The sequence below is a fragment of the Lycorma delicatula genome, chromosome 5, assembly GCF_047948215.1.
Source record: "Lycorma delicatula isolate Av1 chromosome 5, ASM4794821v1, whole genome shotgun sequence".
Lineage (NCBI taxonomy): Eukaryota > Metazoa > Arthropoda > Insecta > Hemiptera > Fulgoridae > Lycorma > Lycorma delicatula.
In genome coordinates, this window is record NC_134459.1 from 8,372,685 (window position 1) to 8,399,031 (window position 26,347).

At 31.2% G+C, this 26,347-nt stretch overlaps 1 protein-coding gene across 4 annotated transcripts in view; it reads left to right on the forward strand.

The window, feature by feature from the left end:
• Positions 1-26,347, forward strand: part of LOC142324702 (nucleolar protein 6-like) — a 114,892-nt gene that overhangs the window by 73,943 nt on the left and 14,602 nt on the right. For all 4 annotated transcript variants that reach the window (XM_075365612.1, XM_075365611.1, XM_075365613.1 and 1 more), the window contains 4 exons: positions 439-602; positions 7,180-7,433; positions 13,547-13,767; positions 21,208-21,588. In XM_075365612.1, coding sequence (XP_075221727.1) covers positions 439-602; positions 7,180-7,433; positions 13,547-13,767; positions 21,208-21,252 — 684 coding nt within the window. In that variant the 3' untranslated portion in view covers positions 21,253-21,588. The remainder of the gene's footprint in view (positions 1-438; positions 603-7,179; positions 7,434-13,546; positions 13,768-21,207; positions 21,589-26,347) is intronic.

The following is a 26,347-nucleotide window of genomic DNA, read 5'->3' on the forward strand; positions in this document are numbered from 1 at the left end:
TTACTCATCTATATTTTATGAGTAAATAAGAATAAAACTATAAAACAGAGAAAAATCAACTTCTAAAAAATGCAATTAAAACTGACATTTTTCAGTTCTTTATTAATTGTCAACCTTTTGACATTGGCACTAGAATAATGGTCAGTAAGAGTGGTAATTGTTTTTAATTAGACATGCACTTCAAAAGGTTTGCACATTCTTAAAACATTATTATTTTTTAAAAATATTCTTAAGTTTATTTTCGGTTATACTTTATGTTTACCTGTTATATCATTGAACACTCCTTTCATTTTTAGCACATGCCATTTTTGTAATAATAACAGTAATAATACAATAAAATATCATTAGCACATTTTATAGGTAGGTGTTATTATTTAGGTATTATTATTTTGTTTTGTAAATGATAGATATGTATGTATAAATGCTGTTTGTTTACAGGATGGATATATTTTCAAATTGAGAGTTGTTTATCCTAGGGAAATAGCGTTGATGAAAGAAATCAAAACTTCTGAAGGACTTATTGCATACAGAGACATGACTGAATCTCTCAAAATGGAACAACACTTGTTACATTTACCAAAACTGACAGGAACCTTACATGGGTAATTCATGTAAAATTACTTTCACTTTGTAAAAAGCACATTTTATTGTTTTAATTTTTCTTCTACTAGTGTTTTTTTAAAATTTAATAACTTATTTTTTATTGATTTATATGTGTTCCTAGTTATATCATTTTATTGTGTATTCGTCAACATTATTACAACAGATCAAAAAATATACACTAAACCTAAAATCGCAAAATTTTACTTTAGAGATATTTACTAGGATTTTTTATTCTACTGGATAAACATAATCAAGATTAGTCAGACCAGTTACCTCAATAGCTCTGTTAGTTCATCTCTGATTACAAAACAGAGGTCCTGGGTTTGATTCCCAACCAGAGTTAGGATTTAACAATGAGGTAAGAACTATCTTTCAAGGTCTATGTATTAATTACTAAAAGTTGTATTGAAGTCTCTCTCCTTTATGGATTACTCTGCGTTCTTTTTATTTGACATTTTAGACTGTCTTGCAGCTTGGTGAGATCATGTCCTTGGTTTCTACCGTCATTCTGAATTGTTGAATTAATTCTATAAAATTTGTTTTGATTTTTTTATCTTGTTTTTTATTTAACAGCTATTTTGATAAAATTACTATCTTTTATATACACATTAAGGTTATTTTGATTTTAAAATATATTTAAGCAGGTTTTTTTTTAACACAGTAACTTTGTTATCATTAACCTATAGTGCCAGCAGAGTAGCAGTCAGTTATCTACAAAAGAAAGCTCCATTGTTTTGGTTGATTTATTAACCAGTTTATTAAGTGTGGCTTTTGTTATTGGTATACTTATTCCTTTCATTTTCATAATAGTAAATGCCATGAATTGTTTTTGTTGTTGTAAAAGTATCAGGTTATAACATAAGCAATTAACTTATCTCTAAGGGCCCTTGCCTGTTATTCATAAATAAATTAAACTAATTAACTCTTTCATGTGTCTCTTAATATCTTGTATTTCCCTGATCAAATGGCTCCTCCCTAACAACGTACAAGATACATTCCTTATTTTAATATGTTTTCATAATTATCTAAAGAATAAAAATTTTTCTAGTTTTAATCTATGGATATATTATCTATATAAAAAATATCAGATTACTTACTACATCAGCTACATTTTTGGTTGTTATGGTAGATTTCTTATAATTTGATATTACAGATATAATAAAACTTATTTTTTACAACAATGAATGCAAAAAAAAAATATAAGTTCCATTAGCAGTTTTAAATTTTTTCTGCTTCAAAAAATGCATTTTGCTTGCTTCATCGAAAGCCAATGAGAGAGATGTTATTTTTTTAATTTCTCACTTAAATGTTCTCCCATTTAAATTAATTTTTGTATTTCATGACGGAAAGCTTTTTATGTGCAAGTCTCATCTCAAAACAAATCAGAAATTGTCTAGTTTTTTTTTAATAATTGGTTAAGAAGCATTGTTCCATCGCCTCTGAGTCATTTAATGGCATAATCCTGGTGTCTGTTTCTGTAAATTTATAGTGATTTAGGATTAGCAACCATTTTTAAATTAAGTAAAATTTAAAACCACCTATACTTGGTTATAATGCAAATAGTTTAAATTGTAAATATGGCTTATTAGGTCACCAATTCAGTGTCCAAATACTAAAACTAGCTTTTAGTTAGTAGTATAAAAAAATTAAGTTTCAGCTAATTGTATTATCACTATCATCATGGAACCAGATGGCAGATTGTTCAGGGATACCTCAGTTGTGGCTGCTTTCCAGATTGCTGGAAGACAGCTCTAGTTAGGGAGCTTCTAAACAGAAGGAACTTAGTAAGATTAACATTTATTGGCTGATTAGCCTCTGGCCATCCCTTGGTAATTTGCTTAAGCAGTTGAATGAGAAAAGCTCCAAGGAACACATTGGATATTATTCAAGATTGAAGCTGGTACAGTTACATGAAAGAGGCAGGGACTAAGGATTGTATTATTAATTACAATCCTGTATGACAGAAAGCACCACATTATCAATGTAGTGTTGCTTTCATGTCTTGGAAATTTTTATTCATATCAATTGATTCCTTCACTTGGAGTTTCCAAACACAGCTGGAAGTACACAGATTTAGAGAGTACGGTGATGTGTCAATAGCGGCACCACTAACAATTACTACTAGCACTATGTTACAATGGAGGTTACTTTCCAAACTGCCCTTCTACATTTGAAACAGTCTGAGCAAGATTTGTGCATAAATGGAGTTTACTCTCTAGGATATATACTTATGGAGCCTCTGTAATAATTATTGCATAGAAGAGATTTATTGGAGTAGTTCATAAAAGAGTAACAGAACTACAGATCCATCCAGAAAATTTAACAATTTTCATTGCGTTATCTACCAACAAAATTTGTTTGCAAAATCGATTAAATTCACAAATCTTAAGGAAATTGTAGTAGCCAGTATTATGTTCTTATCTTTTTTTCCTGTTTAGCCTCCGGTAACTACCGTTTAGATAATACTTCAGAGGATGAATGAGGATGATATGTATGAGTGTAAATGAAGTGTAGTCTTGTACATTCTCAGTTCGACCGTTCCTGAGATGTGTGATTAATTGAAACCCAACCACCAAAGAACACCGGTATCCACGATCTAGTATTCAAATCAGTGTAAAAATATCTGGCTTTACTAGGACTTGAACACTGGAACTCTCGACTTCCAAATCAGCTGATTTGGGAAGACGCGTTCACCACTATACCAACCCGGTGAGTAGCCAGTATTATCTATATTTAGTCATGTGCACTTAATAATTACTACCAATTCAAGGAGTATTTGGCAGGCCTATTTTCGTATTGTGAAGTGTAAATGTAAATATGGTTGAGTAAAAGTAAAATGTTAAAATGATTTTGTGATCTGTGACAAGACATTGCAAATTTTATGGATATAAAAAGAAACACAATCAAATAAAAGGTACTGAGTGGAGTGTGTGATTTAACATTCCTTTTATATGTCATCGGATACCTAAATGAAGTGAATCTTAAGTTCAGTTCTTTACCAACAAGGATAATTGATGTAATAATTATCCTTGTTTTGAAAAAACAAGGATAACCGGTTCATGAGTTGCATGGACATGTCAAAACATTTTGTAATAAACTAAGATTGTTGGAGAGTCAGAAAAGAGCTAAAAATTATCATTTTCGTACTTTAGCAACTAATAAAAATATCCCTTATTGTTATGGAGAGATGAACTGAAGATGATTCAAGGTTGGCTGATTTCCAAAATAAAGACTTCACGTACACTATGTTTGCTCGTCTGATGGATGCTGAAGTAAGTAATGTGCCAGAAAACCTACAGATTTAATGTTAGAGAGCTTTAGGTAGATTTAATACTAAAATCACTATTTAACTATGGATTTTTATGAATTTATTAAGTGGTGGGGGGGGGGGGGAAATATACAAATTTATACACCTTTTAATAAAAATCATTAATTAGTCTTTTTGGCAGCACATTTATATGTATGAACACTTTTTCCAAGAATGAAATTGTAAATTCAATTAATTAAATATTTAGACAATAACAGGTGAAAACCTTGAAAATTATATGTGATTTTCCTTAAGTAATATTAACATCAATATTGATAGTCTCATAGTTCAAGTACAAGACCAGTTTCCTTCATATTACATTTTTGTATCATTCATTATATTATAAAATTATGTAGAGCTTTATACCAAAGTATTATATAATAAATAAATTAAAAATGAAATATTGCAGTAGCAACTGTTTTAATTTACTTAATATATTAATTTGTTTTATTTAATAACTTGGTCCAGTTCTTGACTCGCAGACAATGATCATTTGGTTCCTAAATTGTAAATGATTGTCCATGCCTGTCTTAAAGTACAATACGTAAAGTTCAAGTTAAATGAAATGCTTACAGTCTATAGCAGTGTTTCTCAACCTCTTTAGCTCCATGACTCCCAAAAAGTAAAAAATATATATATAATGAATATCTCATGACTCAACCCCCAACACCAAACCAATGAAACCACGTTAAAACTATTTAGCTGCATTGATAGCAACAGGTATGAACATGCATCTATGAAGTGTATAAACATGAGCAATTTACAGATTCCAACTTGATGTATATGTGCTCCTTGTGATTTAGTCTGCTTGCACAATATTCAGTATTAAAGCATTATGTTTGAACACGTCTTGCTCCTAGCAGTATAAAAGAGGCAGAAGGGATTTAATTTTGAATGCAAAGCATGCATGGTGCCTTTATTTAAGTATTTTAAAACATAGTTTCATTGAAAATAATAATCTAAGTTTTGAATTTTTAGTAAATAATTAAACGGTGTAACTTTGTTATTTTTTTTTGTTTTTCAGTTAGATTTTTATGTAAAATGCATAAATTTGTAAAAAAACAAAGTGAACCATCTACATCTATTGAATCAGTTGGTAAAAAGAAAAGATTGTACAACGACAGTTATTTAAATTGTGGTTCGCCACAGTGTGTTGTTTGCTTTCAAGTCCTTTCCAATGAAAGCATGAAGCTATCAAAATTAATTTGACACTTGGAAACTAAATATCCTGATCATAAAAGTAAACCCTTGGAATTTTTCAAAAGAAATTACATATTTTGGGAAATCAACAAACTTCTATTTATAAATCAAGCCATACTATTAAAAGTACACTTGAAGCATCTTATCTCATAGCATTAAGAGTAGCTAAGCTGTCCTTACCCAATAAAATCACAGAAAACTCCATATTGCCTGCTTCAATTGATATGGACAGTGTTTTAATAGGCATGGAAGGTGCAAAAAATTGAAAAAATTCCGCTTTCTAACGACACGGTATCAAGGTGAATTAATGAAATGGTTGCTGATGTTCAAGATCAGAAAATTCAGCAAGTGAGTTCAAGTGAATTTTTTAGTATTCAATTTGATGAATCAACAGATGTGGCAAACATTTCTCAATTCTTATGTTTTGTGAGATATGAATGCAATAGGGATATATCACTTAAAGAACATAGTTATGGAAATCAGTACGTGCTCATGCAATAGGACAATGTTGTTTTAATGAAGCTACTAAAAACTGTAACATGGACAAAATGTGTTGCAGTATTGTATGTATAGTGATGGTGTAAAGGTGATAACAGGAAAGAACAGTGAATTTCTAAAAGAATTAAAGAACATGTTATACCTAGGGTGGAATGGATGCAATGCTTCTTTCACAGACATGCTCTTGCCTCAAAAAATATGCCAGAAAATCTCAAACAAATTTTTTGTTAAGCTGTAAAAATGGTTGATTTTTACATTTACCATTTTTACAAATGGTTGAATTTTATTATAAGTTAACCATTACAGAATAGGCTGTTTGCTAAACTATGTGATGAAATGGGCAAAAAAAATCTCTTCTTTTCTGTACAGAAATCAAATGGTAATCATTATCGTGGGAGAAAATGCTAACCCAGTTATTGCAATTGTGAGATGAATTAATAATATTTTCCAGAATAAACACGTGCCCTTCTAAATCTTTTTACAGAATAATGAGTATATGTTGCTGTTGGCTTACCTAGCTGATGTATTTTCGCATGTAAACAACTTGAATGTCAATTTACAAGGACATGATAAAAACTTTTTATTATTGACAGACAAAGTTCATGCTTTCATTAAGAATCTTGATATCTGGATTATTCATTTTCAAAGGAAAAATTATGTATGTTTCCACTCTCTTCCAATTACATTGAGAAAAATTTGGATGAAGAAGACTTTATTATTCACCACAGTTTGGGTAGCATGAAGATAAGATGCATTTTCGTGAACTAAAAGAGTATTTCCCAGAAGATAAAAAATATTTCTCAAAGAGATGGGTACTGAATCCATTTAGTGAAAATGTTGCAGCTGCTAAATTGCCAGTTGGGATTCATAACCAGTTCATAGAAATGTCTGCCAATAAAATGTTATAACTACAATTCACATCTGAATGTTTAGATATATTTTGGCTTGCTTGTCATAGTGAATAAGGAAATTTAGGAACAGAAGTAATGTATTAATTTAACCCTTCCGCTACGTCTTACCTCAGTGAAAAAGGATTTTTGTCTATGGTTGCACTAAAAACTAAATATATAAATTATCTTTATTACTTGAAAACAATTTGGTTTTGTGTGTTACACAGATCCACATATGAAGAAACTTTTAAATGAAAAATAAACACAACCATGTCATTAATTTATTTTCTATATATGTTTACTTATAAATATAAGTAAATTGTTTATAATAAATTTTTTTGATTTCCTTTTATTTATTTTTTTAATAAAATCATTTCTCATAAAATGATTGTTTACATGTAAAGCTGTAGGCTAATTTTGCAATCTCCAGGTTGAGATGTTGGTCTGTAGCATAGTTAATTTGTAAGATGTACTAAAATCCCTCAGGCTAAAGATTGTTATATGAATAAAGTATGTATCAGAACATAACTGGATGGCAAATATTGAAGTACATAAGTTCTGAAATATATTTACAGGACTATTAGACATATTAAATTCAATTTATTTTTTAACATATTTTTACTTTTGCCATGATGTTTATGGCATTTTACTCTTTATTTATTTATGTTAAATTGTCAACAGGTTAAGTTTGCAGTTTCTGAGTTATGGTCCCACTGTTTGTTTGGTTAAAAGATGGTTAAGAGCTCAGATGATAGATGATGAATTATTTCCAGATGTTCCTCTTGAATTAATTGTAGCCTCGCTATTTGTATCTCCTGAACCTTTTACTATAGTATTGCAACCACAGACAGCATTCCTACGCGTGTTAAATATATTAGCTAATAGAAACTGGTGTCTTGAACCTATTATTATTAATTTCAATCAAGAACTTACTCGTAAGTACCAAATATTACAGTGTATTTATTTCATTGATTTTAGTTACCATAAATGTTTATGTTTAGTACCAGTTATCGTTTTTCATGTTGGTCCTGAATAAGACAGAACAACTGACAAAAACTGTCATCTTATAATCTGATGGTTATACAATTATTTAAATGCCTTCAGGAATAGCATTCTGCAAATTAAATGGTGTGAAATAAGAATAAAAGTCAACTACCCTAGATTATAAATTGGGGCCCCATTGATCATAAAAGTTAAAACAATGAGGGGGTGTATTATCACATTTTACTGTGTTTAATATTAGAATGCTGTTAATATTTTGTTTTAAAATAATGAACTGCTAAGGGCACTAAATAATGCCTTTATCAGTCCATGCCACTTAAAATAAATAAATAAAAATATTTCATGTTGTTTTTGAATGAGTTTTGTGTTTGATTTTTTTTAACTGACTTTTCAAAGAAAACTACAGTACTTTCGGTCACACAGTGGGATTAGGGGATGAAATTGAATTTTCTTTACATTTTGAGGTTTGAGGAGTGTGAAAATGCTATTCACTTAAAATGTAATGCCCTTATAAAATTACATTTTATATCCCTAATCCCATCATGTGATCAAAAGTTATTCCATCACTTTATGTATATATATATATATATTATATATATATTAAATATGTGGCTCAAAAAGCTTCAAAACTACTAGATCAATTTCATTGAAATTCAGATATGCTGTAGTAGTGATCTGAAGTTGTGAATTTTATGAAGATTGGTTGAGTTGTCCTTCAGTTATGCTCAATTTAAGGTCAACAACAAATGTAATGAGATTATGTTGACTTGTGTGTATGGTCTACTCATTTTTAATTACTTCATCAAATTATGGTTAAAATAATTTAATTTTTTTATAAACACAAAATATATTTTAATATTAAATTTAAAAAAATTATAAAAAATAAAATAACAAAAAGTCTGTCTTCTTGCATAGAACTGCTCAAGAATTTCTTCTATTCTTATCTGTTAAGGAAATAATATTCTGTCACCTTATCTAATGGTTTCATTCATGTTATTACAGTTTTTCTTTCTTTCTTAATCATTGTTTAGTACTATAAACTTTGAAAAGACCAAGGAAGTTATGTTTCCTAACTCTTATTTGAAGTAGTAAATTTATTTTAAAACAGCTCATTAAATAATTGTATTAAATTATGTAAAAAACATTTACTAGCAATAAACATGGATTTATTTATTAAAGAATAATTAAATAAAGAATACTAAAATGAATAGTTCAAATTATACAAAAAGAAGAGAAAATCTTTCACATCTATGCCAAAACCTTTTTGGTAGTTTGCCAGGTTGGCTATTGAAAAAAAGTGTATAATACATACAATGTTTGTTAAAATGTATCTGACCATAGACCATGATAAAAATATAAAGTATAGTGACTTCTAATCCCAGTCTCTTTCAAAGTAGTCTAGTCCCTTTGTGATTTTATTCACTTAACCTGTGGTTCTTCTATTACTGGAAACTTTTCATTATTCTCTTTTGGATTAGCTACCAGTTGTACAGCTGCATTCATCACACATCCTTTTCTGGTTGTCAAGTCAGAATCTTTTCATTGGCACTTTCAGCTAGAGAACAGCCACAAATCTGATGAATAAGGAGATCTGATGATTGATGAACATATGGAATTTTATCCTGGATTAGATAAAATGAACAGACAGATTTGTTATTGTGATGCAGCTGCACTTGTGTGATTTCCACAGAGCAGGATTTTTGCACCAAACTGCATCATGAAGATGACACAGAACCCCCAGATGTACTGTTCATTGATAGTTTGCTCTTCTGGTGGGTATTCATGATTCAGTACTTAAAAAAGCAGTCGGCATCACTTTCACCTGTGTTGTTATCTTCACCCCAAGGGATGATGGTGACTTCCATTGTGACGATTGAGCTTTTTGGTTTCTTAGCTGTATCTGTATATATTTTAGTTATTGTGGTCTTAAGGAAACTAGGATCACTATTTGTTATCTGTTAATCTAGCATACACAACTGATGACACTATTATGACATTCCAAAAAAAAAAAAAAATGTTCAGTACTAGTACTGCATTTTACTAAGCTTTACCTCTTCCATTCAAACACTTTTCAGAATAAAAGTGTGCCAGATAGTTTTTAAATAGACTGCATATATAAACTTATTTTTTACTGATATCAATATATATATATTAAAAAATAAAGTTTTAGTGTATTACTTTTTTTTCTTTACTAAATTCCTTTATAACCCAAGACATTTGCATTGGTGGCATCCTGACAGAGGCCAACCTGTGTTTTGTTTTCAAGTTTAGAGGGTCTAAAAGAAGATGACCTCTGGAAAGCCCATCAGGGTTAGGAACAAAGGGGATGGTATGGCAACCAGGATTGTCACAAAGCAGGTGTCTTCCGCTACAGGGGCCAGGATTAATTAATTAGATGCGTTTCTTACAAGCCTGTATACTGTCCAAAGCAAAAATGTTCAAAAACTTCTTTGCTCTCCTTTCTTATGCCTCCTAAACTAAGTTCTGTAAAAAACTACTTGCACATTGTATCAAACTTTTGTTTTTACTGATATTTAAAATCAGCATTTTGTGTACTTAAGTTTTTCAAATAATTTTAAGAGACTTTATTATTTCTACGTAGTCAAAGTTCTTATCTGTTGTATCACTGCAGCCCATAAATATTTCCTTGTCCCTTCACGCTACATTAGTTTCTGCCTCTCTCTGATCTTTTACCTTCTAGTCATGCTTTCAGTTTCTTTCTATATTTCAATAACTTATTTTTCATATCTTTATTGTGGTTCTTTATATGTTGTTCATTACCAAATCATTTTTTCTTTTTACACTCCATCCTCATTCATTGGTTGTAAATACCCTTAATGTACTTCTTCTTTCTCTGGCGCTACAGTCCATTGTGAATCTTGAACTCCCGTATGATATGCCTCCAAATATCCCTGTCTTTTACTTCTATCCACCACTGCTGACACCCAGGATTCACAGATCACTCTACATCCTCCATTCATCTTCTTCTAGGTCTTCCTTGTCTTCTTGTTTTGAACATTTCCCCTCTGAGAACGGCATTAAGCATTCTATCACTCTCCATCCTTGCCACACATCCCAACCATCTTATCCTGTGCGCCTTGATGTCTTGCACTAAATCCCTTTCATCAATATAGCAGGTTATATCTTCATTATTCCTTATTCACCACCTGTCCTCAGTTCTTACAGGTCCCACAATTCTTCTTATGATCTATCTTTCAAAAATCCGTAGGGATGTCTCACCTTTTTAGTTAACATCCAGTTAGCTAAAAGTCAGTTAAGTGCTACAAAATGTGCTCAGTTAGTTATTGCGTGTTACAAACTTTGACCTGAAGAGTTTCAGGTTGGTAAAATACGATTTATTCCAGCTGCTATCCGGCTTTCTATTTCAACCTGTAACCTATTCTCGTTATTTAGGTTACTTACTAAATATTTAAACTCCTTTACTGCTTCAAGTGTCACATTGTCATACAATATCTCTCTACCTTTTAGTCTTATCTACAATTAGTCTTCTACCTTCCTTTTTCACAATTTTAAAATATTTTGTCTTTTAAATATTAATTTCCAGACCCACTGTCTTTCCCTCATCCTGCAAATCCTAAACATTTTTATTTCGGTCTGAACATTTCTTGAGGAGAGATCATTGGCATAAACACACACCTGTTTCATTTTATGGAAAACATTCCCATCCACTTGCAGAGTTTTTAAAACCTTATCAATAGCCAGGTTGAAAATTACTGTAGTCTGAGTCAGTGCATCACCCTGTCTCACTCCATTGTTCACTTCAAAAGATCTATTCACTTTATTTCCTACCTTTACACAAGCCATGGAATTTACCTTCGTCATCATAACAAGCTTTATTTATTTTATTTGGTATCCCATTTTTGAGCATTAGCTCTGGCAAGTATTTTTTACAGACACTAAAAGTTTGCTGAAAATCAACAAATATGCAAAGCAGGTCAACATTGTACTCATAGCATCTCTCCATCAACTGTCAGTATAACGAATATTTGAATTTCATCCATGGTTCCTCTGTTTTGTGTGTGAAGCCACATTTTGATTACTTATTATTTCATCAGTATAGATCGTCAATCTTTGCAAAAGCAGAGGAGAATATCTTATATACAGTGTTATATCAGTATTATATCTTTGTAGCAATCGCAGTTTAATATGTCTCCTTTTTTAAAAATGAGACAAATAATTTCCATTTTCCAATCATTCTGCAACTTTTCTTATCTCCATATCCAAGTCACAAGTTTGTATATTGACTGCATCAGTCACTGACTTTCATAATTGATGATTTCTGCTGGATTGGAGTCACTTTATTATATCTCAAGCTCGCTATTACTTTTTTAACCTCCCGATCACTAGGAGATTCTAAAACATCTCTACCGACCCTGTAATATCTGTTTCATGCGCCGCTTCCACTTCATTGTTGAAGTGAATTTTCTTCATAAACTTCAGCCCATCTTTCCAATATCCTATCCTCTTCACCCCATCACCTGTTCATTCCCATCTTTACACAGATTAAGTCTAGCTTGCTAACCCCTCTCCAATGCCTTAATCCTCCTATACATCTCTTCACTATTATTTTGCATAGCCACTCTTCTATGATTTTGATACACTTTTGCTGCCACTCTCATTTTTTCCTTCTGCAGGTGTCACTAGCAACTCTTCTTAAATCTTTATAGATTTCTCTCCTTTGCCCTGTATCCCTGCACAACATAACTCCTTTTGCTTCGTTCTTCGTGTTTATTGCCTCTCTGCATTCTATGTCGAACTATTTGCTGTTCCTCTTCCCCTTCCTCTCTCTCAATTCATCCTCCAGGACCTGTATCATGCAATTCTTCATGCTTCCCAGTCCTTATCGATATTTTTATCAACCGATACCACACAAAGGTAAGGAGGTAGTCCCCTCACCATACTTTCCTCAAATACTTTTACATTTTCATTACTCTTCAGCTTTTCCACATTCCATTTCCTCCTTTTCTCTGCCCCTGCAATTAACACATGTGGCAATTTTTCTCTCGTGCATGTTCTCACCATAAAATGGTCAGTCACAATTCAGACCGTATATTGATCATCCATCAATAATGGATGATGCATGTCTTCTTTATATAATCTCATGATCAATCTGATTCAGAACATTCATCTGTGGAGATATCAGTGTTACCTTGTGAATTGCTTTGTGTGGGAAGAAGATACTTTTAATAATCATGTTATTTTCCAGTGCACGCTATATCAATCTCCTTCCACTGTCACTTGTTATCTCTTGAAGGGTATTTTTGCCAGCTACCTGTCTTGCGAAGCCTTCTTTTCTGATAGTTACTTTAAAATCACCAAGTAGCACAACGGCATCATACTTTAATAACTTTCCGCATTCTCTAGCTAGAATATCATGGAAGTTATCCTTCTCTTCATCAGGATGATCTTCTGTTGGAGCATATGCTGATATTAGTGAGATGTTTCTGAACTTTCCTTTTAGTCTTATTGTACATAGTCTGTTATTGATTGGATTCCAGCCAAGCATGCTATCTCTCTGCCCACGCACCACACATCATAAATCCAACTTTGTTTCTCCCCACTCTTGTTTCTTAGTTACTATATAAAAGAGTAAACTCCTTCTTGTCTAATCTGCTCTGTCCTGACCATCTTAGTTCCTGTAAGGCGACACTATCTCAGATTACGTAGAATGTAAATATGATGTTACAAACTGGGAAGATGTATGAAATTACCAGGGAAATTACTAAGTTTTAAGTGGAGGTAGCCTGCCTTTATACACTGCTATTATCTGTTTTCTTTTATACGTTTTTTATTTCTGGACTATTAAGTACCACTGATTATTATAGCTTTGTAAATATTGATATATATATATATATTTTTTAATGAGAAATCAAAATTTTAGCTTAGTTTCAGACTATTTTTCTTATGTCTTATTTTAAAAAACTATTATTTTTTTTAAAAATAAGGTAGGCCTACATATCCCATTATTTTTATGTCTTTGTAAATGTTAAACAACTCGTAATATAATATGTATAATTCATTTCAGGTGATAACATAACAGAGATCGAACAATCATTTAGAACTGGCCGTGATAATAATTCATTACCTGGTTTATTCATTGCAACATCATATGATAAAACTGGAATTGTATGTACTAGAGATGCTCCTACACTACCAATATTATTCCATGTTGCTAAACTGGCTAAAGAATCATTGAGTATATTGGAAACTCAACTTTTATTGACTGAGAATTCTGAAGAATTCAAGGTATTTATTATTAATTTGGTTTAGAACTGTAATTTTAAATTTATAGTGAAACATTAATAGTTCAAATATGGAACATTATGGTATGGAATATTAAGATCTGTTTCCTTACATTTAATTTGAAAAAAATTATAAATTTGGATTAAGTGGATGATAATATTTCTGTAATAGCTGTTGGTCAAGGCAATCCCTGATAAACAGTAGAACATGAGTTTTATTCCTGGTATGAATTTGGTATTTTAATTACATTTGTTTCTAAATGTTTTAATTAAAATAAAATTAATGTCCTCATCCACGTTCTTCAAAATGTCATGGATTCTGTTGTGTCTGAATAAGTAAATTTGATTTAAAATTTAGTTTAATAGTAAAATATATAAAAATGAAGTTTTAGTAGAGGCAAGCTTTGATTCTCAATTTTTATTCTCCTGGCATCATAGCTCTAGATCTATGCTGTAGAAAGCAAAGTATGGTAATCACTCAAAAAACGGAGTATGGGTTTTTTATGTTTCTCGACGTTTCATGACCAAAGGACCCCAAAAAACAAAAAAAAAAGTGACGGGTAATGTTCACCCATACATATGTATGTATGTTGGCATGTTTGAAGCTTAATAACTTTTGAATACATAAGCCAGTTTTGTTGAAATTTTTTACAAAATGTATATAGGACAATTAGTTGTTAAAAGTTTAGGGTCAGTATCTCCAGGAAGTATGGTATACAGTTCTTTGAGGGCTCTTTTCCCCCGAAGGGAAGTCTTATTCTTTAAGACTTTGGGGGTTGGCGTCCCCACAGGCCTAGCCTCTGCAGCTTTTCTTCCCACTACACACTTAGCTGTAGAATACTTTTCATTATACACGTATGCTACACCAGGTACACTACATGAATTACAACATATACATTTACTCGACTACACAACATCCAACACAGTTTTCTCTTTCACTTACACTTGGTGGTGTTGCAACATCGTACGAAATGCAACCGTAACCCAAGGTGGGAACTATCGTGCCGATGGGTGAATGGCTATACGTAGTGAGTCTTGAACGAAGTCCTCTGGGCACCGGAGCAAACCCAGTTGTATTTAGCTCTAGCTCCAGTACGCGTACGCTCTGCTGGAGTGGTTTATTGTGTTGCCGGTTCTTGTGGGACCAAAATTTCAGTTCCTACAGCAAATTCTATGATGGTTGGTGGTCCATCAGAAAAAACCACCATTTTAAGTCTGGTGAAAAGGCCTCGGTCAGCTTCGTCTGATGAGGATAATTTTGCTACAGCCGACGAAAAGGAACATTAGAAAATTACGTGATGGGACAATTCTGGTGGAGACATATAACGATGAGCAGAGTCGGTCTTTGTTACGTCTGACCAATATGGGCGGCATAGTCGTAAGTACGACATGCCACAAGACCCTAAATACCAGCTGAGGGGTGATTTTTTGTTGTGACCTTCTGGAAATGAATTTGAGGTAAATTGCTGATGAACTTAGTACTAGGTGTTGTAGAGGTGAAACGTATGATGAAACGGCAGAACGGGCAGAAGAACCAACGCCGTCCCTTGTACTGACTTCAGTCTTCCTGAGAGAGGATTAAGGTGGGTTACCTCTCCGTTCGGGTACGCCAGTTCATTCCCAACCCACGGCGGTGTTTCAGGTGCCAAAGGTACGGTCATACTACAACATCTTGCTCAAGGTTGAAGATCTGTGCTCGATGTGCTACCAAAGGCCACAGTGACACTAACTGCGAGGAAAGTGAAAAATGTGTGAACTGCAATGGTTCACATACGGCCTGCTCCCGAGATTGCCCAACCTTAAGGAAGAGAAGGCGATTCTCAAGATCTGTACTGAGCAGAAACTATATTTCCCGGCTGCACACAGGGAGTATAGGAAGATAGTTAACTCATGGAACCTCGTACAACCTGATGTGTCCTTCGCTACTGCTGCGTCAAAGCAGACTACTTCACCTGTTCATACTCCACAGTGCGGATCCTACACCGAACTTAAGAAACTCATTTAGATGCTTTCTGAACAGGTTACTTTGCTTATGGCCACTATTTCCGGGCTGACAAGGATGAGTGAAAAGTCCTGCGTCGCAGTAACTGAATCCAATAGTGTGGTTCATACAAAAGTTGCTGCTCCCAAAGTGCTGCCCGTACGGGCAGAGGCTACCACAGCTGCCTGTAAGCCAACTAACAAGGTTCCCACGAAAGTAGCCCACATGACCACCCCCTCTGGGATGTCAGTAGCGACATCCCGTTCTCATAAATCTTCTCCGCCGTCACTCCATATGGAGGATATGGTTGAGGAACCTCCTGACCCAAAGGCGTCGGAGTTATCTAAGTTGAAGAACACCAAAAAGAAAAATAGAATCACGTACAACTGAATTCTATATGGTTTCCTGAGTATATTTATTATTATTATATTTTTTATTTTATTTTAATTTTATGAACATTATTCAGTGGAATGTTAGGGGTGTTCAGTCCCGCATTGAAGATATTGGAGTACTGGCGCAGGTGCATGATCCGATTGTCATGTGTTTCCAGGAAACTCATCTTCTGTATCTTTCTGATACAGAAAAACATTTCAGTTCATTGTTAAAATTCTAACATAAAATTAAAAGCATAATTAATATCATTCTTTATTAAGACAGGTTTTACTTCTTGCACTGGCTGAATGTTATATCCATAAAAGTAAAACCTTTTACTTAAGTAAAACTTTACAAGTGATTGTCTTTGGAATTGGTAACATGTCTGATTCGTCCCACATTTTCTTCTGATAATGGTTCTTTCAAACAATTTCTGTTAGAAAACAGTTCCTGTTTCTGATCGAACAAACCCCACATACAGTTTTCATATGGTGGCTCCTTTTCATATTTATGTCAAAATGCACTAAAATGCATTAAAATTTTTGGCTTCAGTTATGCATGCCACAAAACATCTGCTTTTTCTGGAATAGAAAGCATGATGTAACCTAGCCAGCCAGTGTTACATTACTGATTGGATTTGAATTAAATTATTTATATACATCATCTGTTACCACTTTTATAAGAGTGTTACCTTCATATTCTGTCTGAAAGTTGATTGAGTTAGAAATTCTTTTGTATTTATATGTATAAAATCTCTTCTAAATGTCCAAACTTTTACTATTACTATTTAAATTAAATTTCTTGATTTCCAAATTTGTCTGAATATCAGATACAGTATGCTTGTTATTAATAAGGTGTCAGCAACATTAGATAAATGCAATTTACCATTTTCATAATTTCTAAAGTGTTCTAAAAATCTAGGTTTAAAAGACCTAATAGACCTATATATATATATATATCATCATTACACTTACTATCAATCATTACACTTTATTTTATAAATTCCACCTGAATTGTATAAGTCAGTGTGATTGCTATTTTTTAAATATTTTTTAAGTATCAAAATTAACAAAAATAGTCAATTTATAATGTCAGTATATAGGAAACCCACAACCAAATTGCTAAACTTAATGGTTATAATGTTTCTTTAATTGATGACAATATTTACAAAAAACATAATTCAAAAATTAATGATACAACTGTTATGCGTATAAATGATACACAAAAAATTGACAACATATATTTAAAATATTTATACACTGATAATGTTGAAAATATAACTAATATTTATGATAAAAGTAAATTTAAACCGGCATACAAGACAAACAGTCATATGATAAACTATTTATAAAGTAACAATCACACTGACTTATATATAATTTATACAGAATTTACAAAATAAAGTGTAATGATTGTGATTATATATATAAATAAAACTAATAGGTCTTTTAAACCTAAATTTTTAGAACACATTCAAAATTATGAAAATGGTAAATTGCATTTATCTAATGTTGCTGATCACCTTATTAATAACAAACATACTGTATCTGATATTCGGACAAATTTGGAAATAAAGAAATTAATTTAAATAGTAACAGTAAAAGTTTGGACATTTTGAAGAGATTTTATACATAAAAAGTTTTTTCTCCTGCATCACATTTTAACGAGTCATAAATGCTAATGACGTTTTCTTTAATTACCTGCATAGAAACAGGCACTTTCTCTTGATTTTGATGTTTAATTCATCTGCTTAACATTCTTTCCACTTTCTCCATAATCACAGGTCAAATCACTGAAACTCTTTCATTATTCATTCGCATAACACTTTTACAGGTTTTTTTTTATTTTTTCAGAATTGTCCCCAATCGTCCAAAGTGTTGATTAACTCAAGTCATTACTTAACTCCTTTGACTTTCCACCCCTTTCGTATCTTTTAACATGTAACTTTTTTTCTGGAGTAATTAAGTTTCCTTTTTATTAAGTGTTCTTCTAGAGTTTATTAAGTTTCCTTAAGTTTTATTCTAAGTCGTACTGTACACCCAGTAACAAAGAAACAAACAAGAAATAAATGACCAGTAAATTGTAATTTTGTGGCATAATTAATCTTTACAAAGCAACTTTCCAGTGTAAAAATAGGGAAGGGAATGGTTTATTTGAGAGCAATGTTTAAGACAGTGTTATGTAAACATCCGTAAAATAAACAATAGAAGTGATGATTCTTGGAATCATTGTGTAACAGTATTTACAGTAGTTACAGTAATAAAACGAACTACTCTTCCTAGAAGTACAGTAACTGTACATACATATTAATGCTGTTTGTATGTATTAAAAATAAATTTGGTAATCATATAGTACGCCTTACAGTACATGTATACTACAAAATTGCGCTAACGTGAATTCACGTAGTCGAGGCTTTACTGTGTATACAATCTATTTATGTAATGATAGTGAAAATCTGTTACTACATATTTTGAACATTTGTATTTGTTAATGTGTATTTTTACCAGGGATGTAATATTACAGTGTATTGTATTTTATTTTATTATTTATCATTATACCTTAATATAATAATCAGTGTAATTATTGAAGTGCAGTACAGTATTAGGTCATTTTAACACATACTCATATTACTTTATTAAATATTATTTTTGGATCAACTGTGATTTTTTATGATTTTGGATTATCTGCAATCCTCTTCTGGTTATTAACGTGGATAATTGGGATTTGAATTTATATACATCTTTATATAGAAATAACCGCAGTGTTTCGGTGATATTTCTATTGTATAAATATTCCAATACCACTGTAACTTAAACCAGTCTTAAACTTTTTTTTTAGACAATTATTTCTTTGGAATTTAAACCCAAAAAAGATTTACTTATAGTTACACTTAATATATAGAATTAATTGTTGACAAAGAACTGAGGTAACTATATCTCAGTTGCCTTCAGGTAACATTATAACTGAACTAATATTGCTAGTTTTATTATGAAAAAGAATTGAGTTTTTAAGTGATGTATTATATCACATAATTGAGTTTTAAGTGTTTTACTTAGGTAAAAAATCTTCTAAAGGCTGTTTCTACTTGACCTTTTTTTTGTGCATAACCTAGTTTGTATAAATGGAGTCCATTGGTAAATATGAGGTATGACTATTAAATAATGAGATTAATACTGTAAAATATGTTATTTTAAATTTATACGTATTTAGTTACTATACACCCCTCCTGTATTCCTAAAATGCTCCATGCAAATTTTCCATTCTTCAAAACAGTGCTGGAAGTCTTCTTCTGTGAGCTATTTCATGATGCATGCCGATTTTTCTTTCACAGCTTCAACGGTCTAAAATCTTGTTCCTTTTAATGCGGATTTGACTTTTGGGAATAGATAAAAGTCATTTGGTGCAGATCAGGCAAATAAGGTGGATGGTGTAACCCTGGGATGTTTACTTTTTTACTTGACTAGAAACGTCTTGACATACAATGCAGTGTGAGCCGGTGTGTTGTCCTGATGAAGAACCCATAACTTGTTCTTCCACAGTTCAGGTCATTTTTTTCTTATTTTTTCACCAAGTTGAACAAGGACCTTGAATAAAGACAAGAATAGTTAACAGATCAGATCAGATTACCAATTTTTTCAATATTTTTATCCATTTTTGATGTGGAAGGGCAACCTGGGTGAACATCATCTTCAATGTCTTCTTGATCAAATTGGAAACACTTAAACCACTCAAAAACCTGCACACATGGTAAACATTCATTGCCATATAGATTTTTAATAAAAGATTAGTTTCCGTAGCAGTTTTTCAAGTTTCATATGAAATTTCAATGTTTTGCTCTAATAAAACTAATTATTTTTCGGCAAACCAAAAAAACAGATGTTATCCAAATGCAGGCCATGGCTGGACCAATATGTCTACAGAAACTGGAGTGGCAACAATCGAAAGAGAAGGCTTCACATTACACAGCTGTTGGTTGTACAAGTTTGGCGCATGCACAGTTCTGTAGCAGCATCAGTCTCTTTTTTTAATAGACACACCTCATATTGAATCAAAGTCTTGTGCCTTGGCCCATTCTCAAATCCAACCATTTATTTTTTCTTCTGATTGTGTTAAGATTTGCCCTCTTTTCTTATTCATCCATGGAAGAACACCAACAAATGCTATAAATTTTCAAAATTTATGGCCTACAAATCATGCACAAAAATATAATTTAATTGGTTTATTTCTTGTGAAGTAATTACCTACTGCAATGATTGCAATGTGTTTTTAAGGCTTAGGAATATTAGTGAATATTCCTAATATTGTCTCCACAGTGCAGATTCTGCTACTTCTTAAAGCTATCACCATTTCAAATGTTTTCTGCTTTAGCTGCATTCCACTTTGGTTAACAAAAAACAAACTGCAGTGCATCGGGTGAGGTAAGGGGACTGGGGTATCACAGTTATGTTTGAGCTCCTTGAACACATGAATCCAATGTTAATTGTGAGCTGATAGGACACAAATTTGATCACAATGACATGTAATCCAAGCTCTCCGTTTATAATTTAGTGGTTGGTCCTATACGTGAATGAAAGCTTCGTAATATAAGTTAGTAAATGATTTTTTTTAATTTTTTCACAAACTTTGGCATTATTTGTGTCAGTAATATAGTTGAAGAGTTTTTGAATGTTTATGATCTGTGATCGATGTTATCTCACTTTTGAATTACTTTAACTACTCATATAAGTTTAATCTTTCTCATAGCTTTATCACCAAACATTTAGTGTGTCTGGCTGCTGCTTTCCAATAATGAAGCAGGATTTAACAGAAACATTCATCATCCAAATTAGCCACATTAGCAATTCTGAAATGCCACAAACATAAACTCAAAAAAGTCCACAATGTAAATAAATATTGCTTTCAATGGAAATAATAAGTGGTAGTCTGGTTCTGTAGTAATACTGGTGTAGGCACTTTGCAGCATATTCTTTACTTCTCCTTTTGAACAGGACATTGTAATTATGGTAATTATTGGGTAGGATCTTATATAAAGCTCATAATGTTAAGAACCTTATTAAAACTGCTTTTATAATGAATCTTTGTTATTTTTAGATCCTGTACAGTTGCAGCTGCAGAAAGAACAACCACAACAATTAAAACAGAACAATGTAATATTAAAAGAACATAAAACAGTTATACGTACTAAACCAATTGATGTTACGAATCCTAACAGACATGTATTACGTGTTACTCCAATTACATCATCTAATCCTAGGTCCATACTGATAACTGTTAATATGAAAAGTGTCAGTAATTCTGGTGTGCGTACAATTAAAATAATACATGCCACTAAGTACTATTAAAGCTACTAAACAAATACCAAGAATTATTTCATCTACTACGGTAATGCTGAAAAGAAAATACAGTCTCCAGTTGCAGCAGATGATCCTGAAGATGATGCCTCTTCAATGTATCCTCGGTTACATCTTACTGGTAGGCATCTTTTTTGTATAAATATATATGATTTATAATTAATTGCTGAAATTATTTAAACATTTTTATCTGTCGTACAACATTTTTAACTTTCTTTGCATTATAATTAATAAAATGCCTTTAATAACAAAAATATTCCTTCTGCATCATTTCACTTAATATTGATATTTATATCTTTATTGATACTTTTTCATTTCTACCTTCTTTTATGAATTTCCACTTCTGACTTATCTCTTCTTTATCTTTCCTTATTACTTAAAAAATTATTTAACACCATTTATTTTATTCCATAGCAGTTACCCAAACCAACATTTATGTTCTTAATTAACTTAACACATTACCCTTATTTAAACTTATATAAAATCAGTAAAAATTACTCATATTGGAATGTCTGGTAAAGAAAAAAGCTACAAAATATCTAAAATGAAGCATTTTCTGGTTTTATGATATTGTCACTTGTTCACAGTTTGACAAGAATATTGAGAGATAAAAATTTTGAGAGTTATTAAATATTTCTTAAAAATAACAATTGATTACTTTTAAATATCGATATAATAATAATATCAATAATTTACAAAATAGTAATTAATATTAAATCCAAATTAATTTAATCACATTTAAGTTATAGATAGCAAAAAACAGTTATGATATACTATACACTTCACAGTACCTAATAGAAACTAATACAAAATTGACAATAAGAAGCAATTGAAAAATCAATAATTCACCTTATGGAAGTATTATTCACTTCTTATATTTACAAAAAGAACACTTACACTTTATGACAGATTTCATTGTCACTCCTGTTCACAAAGAACTCACCAAACGGCTTCTCATTTATTACAGTATACTCACTCTGCATGCCTTTGCACACTTGGTAGCATATATTGCAAACCATACTTGTGTATATTGCTTATGTACTGAATTATGTATTACACACTGAACTTTTCACTCTGCTGGACTTCAACAGTATATATATCTATGGGCCTAGTGCCTGAACTGCAGTACAGTACTGTACCTGTCCTTTTGTTTGGCCAACTGTAATAATTTGCAATTGTTTACACCTTCTACGCTTTTCTGTTAATCCTTTTCTAGAAGGAATCCTTTTTTGTTGATTCTTCTAGATTTTTCTTTCTTCATTTTCTTTTCAGGAAGCTTCTCTACATATTACAATATTATAATACCCTTCCTTGTAGTAGTGTATCTATATTTTCTGAAATTCCTTTTTACAAATCCTAGTCTAAGTTTTTTAATTAACTATGATGAGCGCTATATTAATTAAATATAATAATGTACACTTTTATAATTATACTGTTAATTCAATTTTTTTAAATTAAACATTAGGACTCTTACAATCTTTAAAATCAAGTTGATAGATATTTTAAAGAGCCTGAACACGCAGCGGAACATTCTTTCTTACTTGAAATTTGGTGAACTGTATTCAGGTGTTCAAAATGACTGTTTAAACATTAAAATTACATTCTATATTAAAAAGACATTTGTTTCATACTATTGTGTTGAAGAAATGCAAATATAAGTGCTTGTGTTTTCTGTTCTTAAAACATTTATAGGCCTGCTACTAATTTATTTATGAATAAATAGAACAAATGTGTTTTGCCATTAATAAAATTAACATTTGTAATGAAATTACATTGGCTATATTATTTATTATTTGCTATGATCAGTATTTATTAATATTGTATTTCAGCCCTAGTGCATTAACACATTCATTGCTAAGAATTTTTCAGTATTTATGCATCCCCATTTACTGAAATTTTGTTCATGTTCTTGTAACCCTGTTATATACATATATATATATTAATTTACTGTGAAAAATATTGTGAACAATAAACTACTGCATCTGGCCAGATGTTTTGGTGTTGAAAATATATAGTTATGCGAGGTGTGGCATTTAAATAACGAGACTAATGCTGCTACAGAAGATCTGCGCACATGCCAAATTTGTACGACCAACAGCTGTGTAGCATGACGCCTTCTCTTTCGATTGTTGCCACTCCAGTTTCTTAGACATATTACTCTGGCTGTGGCCTTCGTTCGAATAACATCTGTTTTATTTGTTTTGCTGAAAAAATGATTAGTGTTTTATTAGAGTAAAGAATTGTCTTGAAATTTCATATGAAACTTGGAAAAGCCACTACTGAAACTAATATTTTATTAAAAAAAACTATATGGCAATGAGTGTTTATCATGTGCACTGGTTTTTGACTGGTTTAAGCGTTTCCAAGATGGCCAAGATATTAAAAGATGATCTTCACCCGGGTTGCTCTTCCATGTCAAAAACAAATAAAAATATTGAAAAAATTGGTAATCTGATCCCATCTGACCATCTGTTAACAATTCTTGTCATTATTCAAGGTCCTTGCTTAACTCCAAGAAAAAAAAGACCCGAATTGTGGAAAAATAAGTCATGGGTTCTTTATCAGGACAATGCACCGGCTCGCACTACATTGTCTGTCAAGACGTTTCTAGTGAAGTATATCAGTATAACATCCCAGTGTTAGACCGTCTGCCTTATTTACCTGATCTGCACCATGTGACTTTTATCTGTTCCCAAAAGTCAAATCCACATTAAAAGGAACAAGATTTCTGACCGTTGAAGCTGTGAAAGAAAAAGCAGCACGCATTATGAAATAGCTCACAGAAGAAGACTTCCTGCACTCTTTCGAACAATGGAAAATTTGCATGGAGCGTTGTCAGAATAGAGGAGGGGTATATATTGAAGGGGATAATAACAAAATATGAATAAATTTAAAATAAAATATTTTACAGCATTAGTGTCGTTATTTTATAGCCATAACTCGTACATGTCTGTAACAATTAACTATTGTTACTCATATTACTAGATCAGTATTCTTTGTATATTTGTGAGCAGCTGATTAACAAAAGTTTTAGATTTCTGGTATGTTGTATAAAAAAAGTTAATAATTAAACTATTCCATTTAGTGAACTGTATACCGGTTACAAATGTTAATATTCAGTTTTTATTTGGATTATTATTGGATTGAAATGTAAAAGAAAAAATCATACAGGAAAAAGGAAGATAATTTGAAGAAATATATCTCAAAAAACCGACAAGATATATATAAAAGGCAGAAAATGTTAAGAACAAGGGAAGAATAAAAAATTTTAATTTAAGAGAAGACGAAAATTTGAAAACTAGAGTACGTTTATACAAATTAAGATCAGAAGAATTATATCAAACCAAAGAGTGATCAAACGAGTGTCAATAAAAAGCAAACAAAATTATGATCTAACTCGACTTAGGGAAAATTGTCTGACAATATCAGAGGAGTAATGATCTAAAAGATAAGAATTTTTTGCAATCTATTTAGGATCGGGCACGTATGCCTCAATGTATGTATATGTTGTTCTTGTGAATGCCTATTTAACAGTCACTCTGTAGTTAACTTAAATGCAGATAAAATTAAATAGAAATTAAACTAGAAAATTAAAAAATAATACGATTCTAAATTTTAATTTTCAGTTAATATTAAATAATCAGATGTTTCACAAAATCTATTACATATACACATTTGTAATAATGCCTATTAAATTGCATATACACTTTTAAAAGTACATAAAATTTTATTTCAGTAATAACTTCTGATTTTTTTCATTTTTTTTTTTTTTTTATTGAATTATTTATTGTAAATTTTCTTTTTCAGTCACTGATTAATAATTATTAATAAATCAATATATTTAAATTAAAAAAAAGAAAAGTTAAAAATAAATGAAAAAAGAGATGTCTGATTTGAACATGGGTTCAAATCAGAACTTAGGAATTTTCAATCTGATGTAATGATTTATGTACTGACAGTTCTAAAAAATTTAATTTTATAAATTTGACTAATATTTATCAATTTCTTGCCAAAAATCATGAAATTTTCAGGTTTAACATAAAACAGGACAAATATTCTAAAAATCATAATTCCCATAGTAAAATTTTGAGTTAAGCGATTTCAAAGTCATTCTTTTTTGTTTTTTTTTTTAATTTCTATTTTATGGTTCTTTAATCTTAAGAAAAATTTTTGAATAAGATATGGCCACAAAAAACATTTCTAGATGAGTACATTGGTTTTCTTACAATTTAAAAAACTTCTAAAATATATTGGTAATAAAAAAAATTATAAATTTTTTAGCACTAGCTTACAAATTGTTGTCATAAGCATTGTATAGTTTTTTTACTTTTAATAATATAAGCATGTGATTTTTTTTAACTCTCTCCAAAAAAAAAAAAGTCTGGTCCTCAAAGGTTAATGAGCAATTAGGAAGTTTTTTCTGATAGTGTCATTTGCAAAACATCCTTTTTCGTTTAGTAAATTAAACTGAATGTTTGAAGAAAAGAAATAGTTAAAAAAGGTCCATGCTCATTAGGATTTCATACAGCATTTAACAATCTAATACCATTTGTGTTCCAAGACTATATTGATTTTTCTTTGTTTGCATTTCCGTAAGAAATAAATTGATACAAATACCCATGCCGTCAAAGACCCAAATATCAGAACTTAAAACTAAATCTAATTTGTTTTCCTTTGATAAACATTTTTGCTGAATGCCTATCAAAATATGGGGCCATTTCTTCATCAATAGATAACCCAATATAACCATTTATATTAACAAACACCAAACAGCAGGAAATATACTGGTAATTTTAAACATTTTACATATTAAAAATATAAACATTGTTGCTTATAATTTTACATATAAATTATAAATATAATCTAACCAAACTTAACCT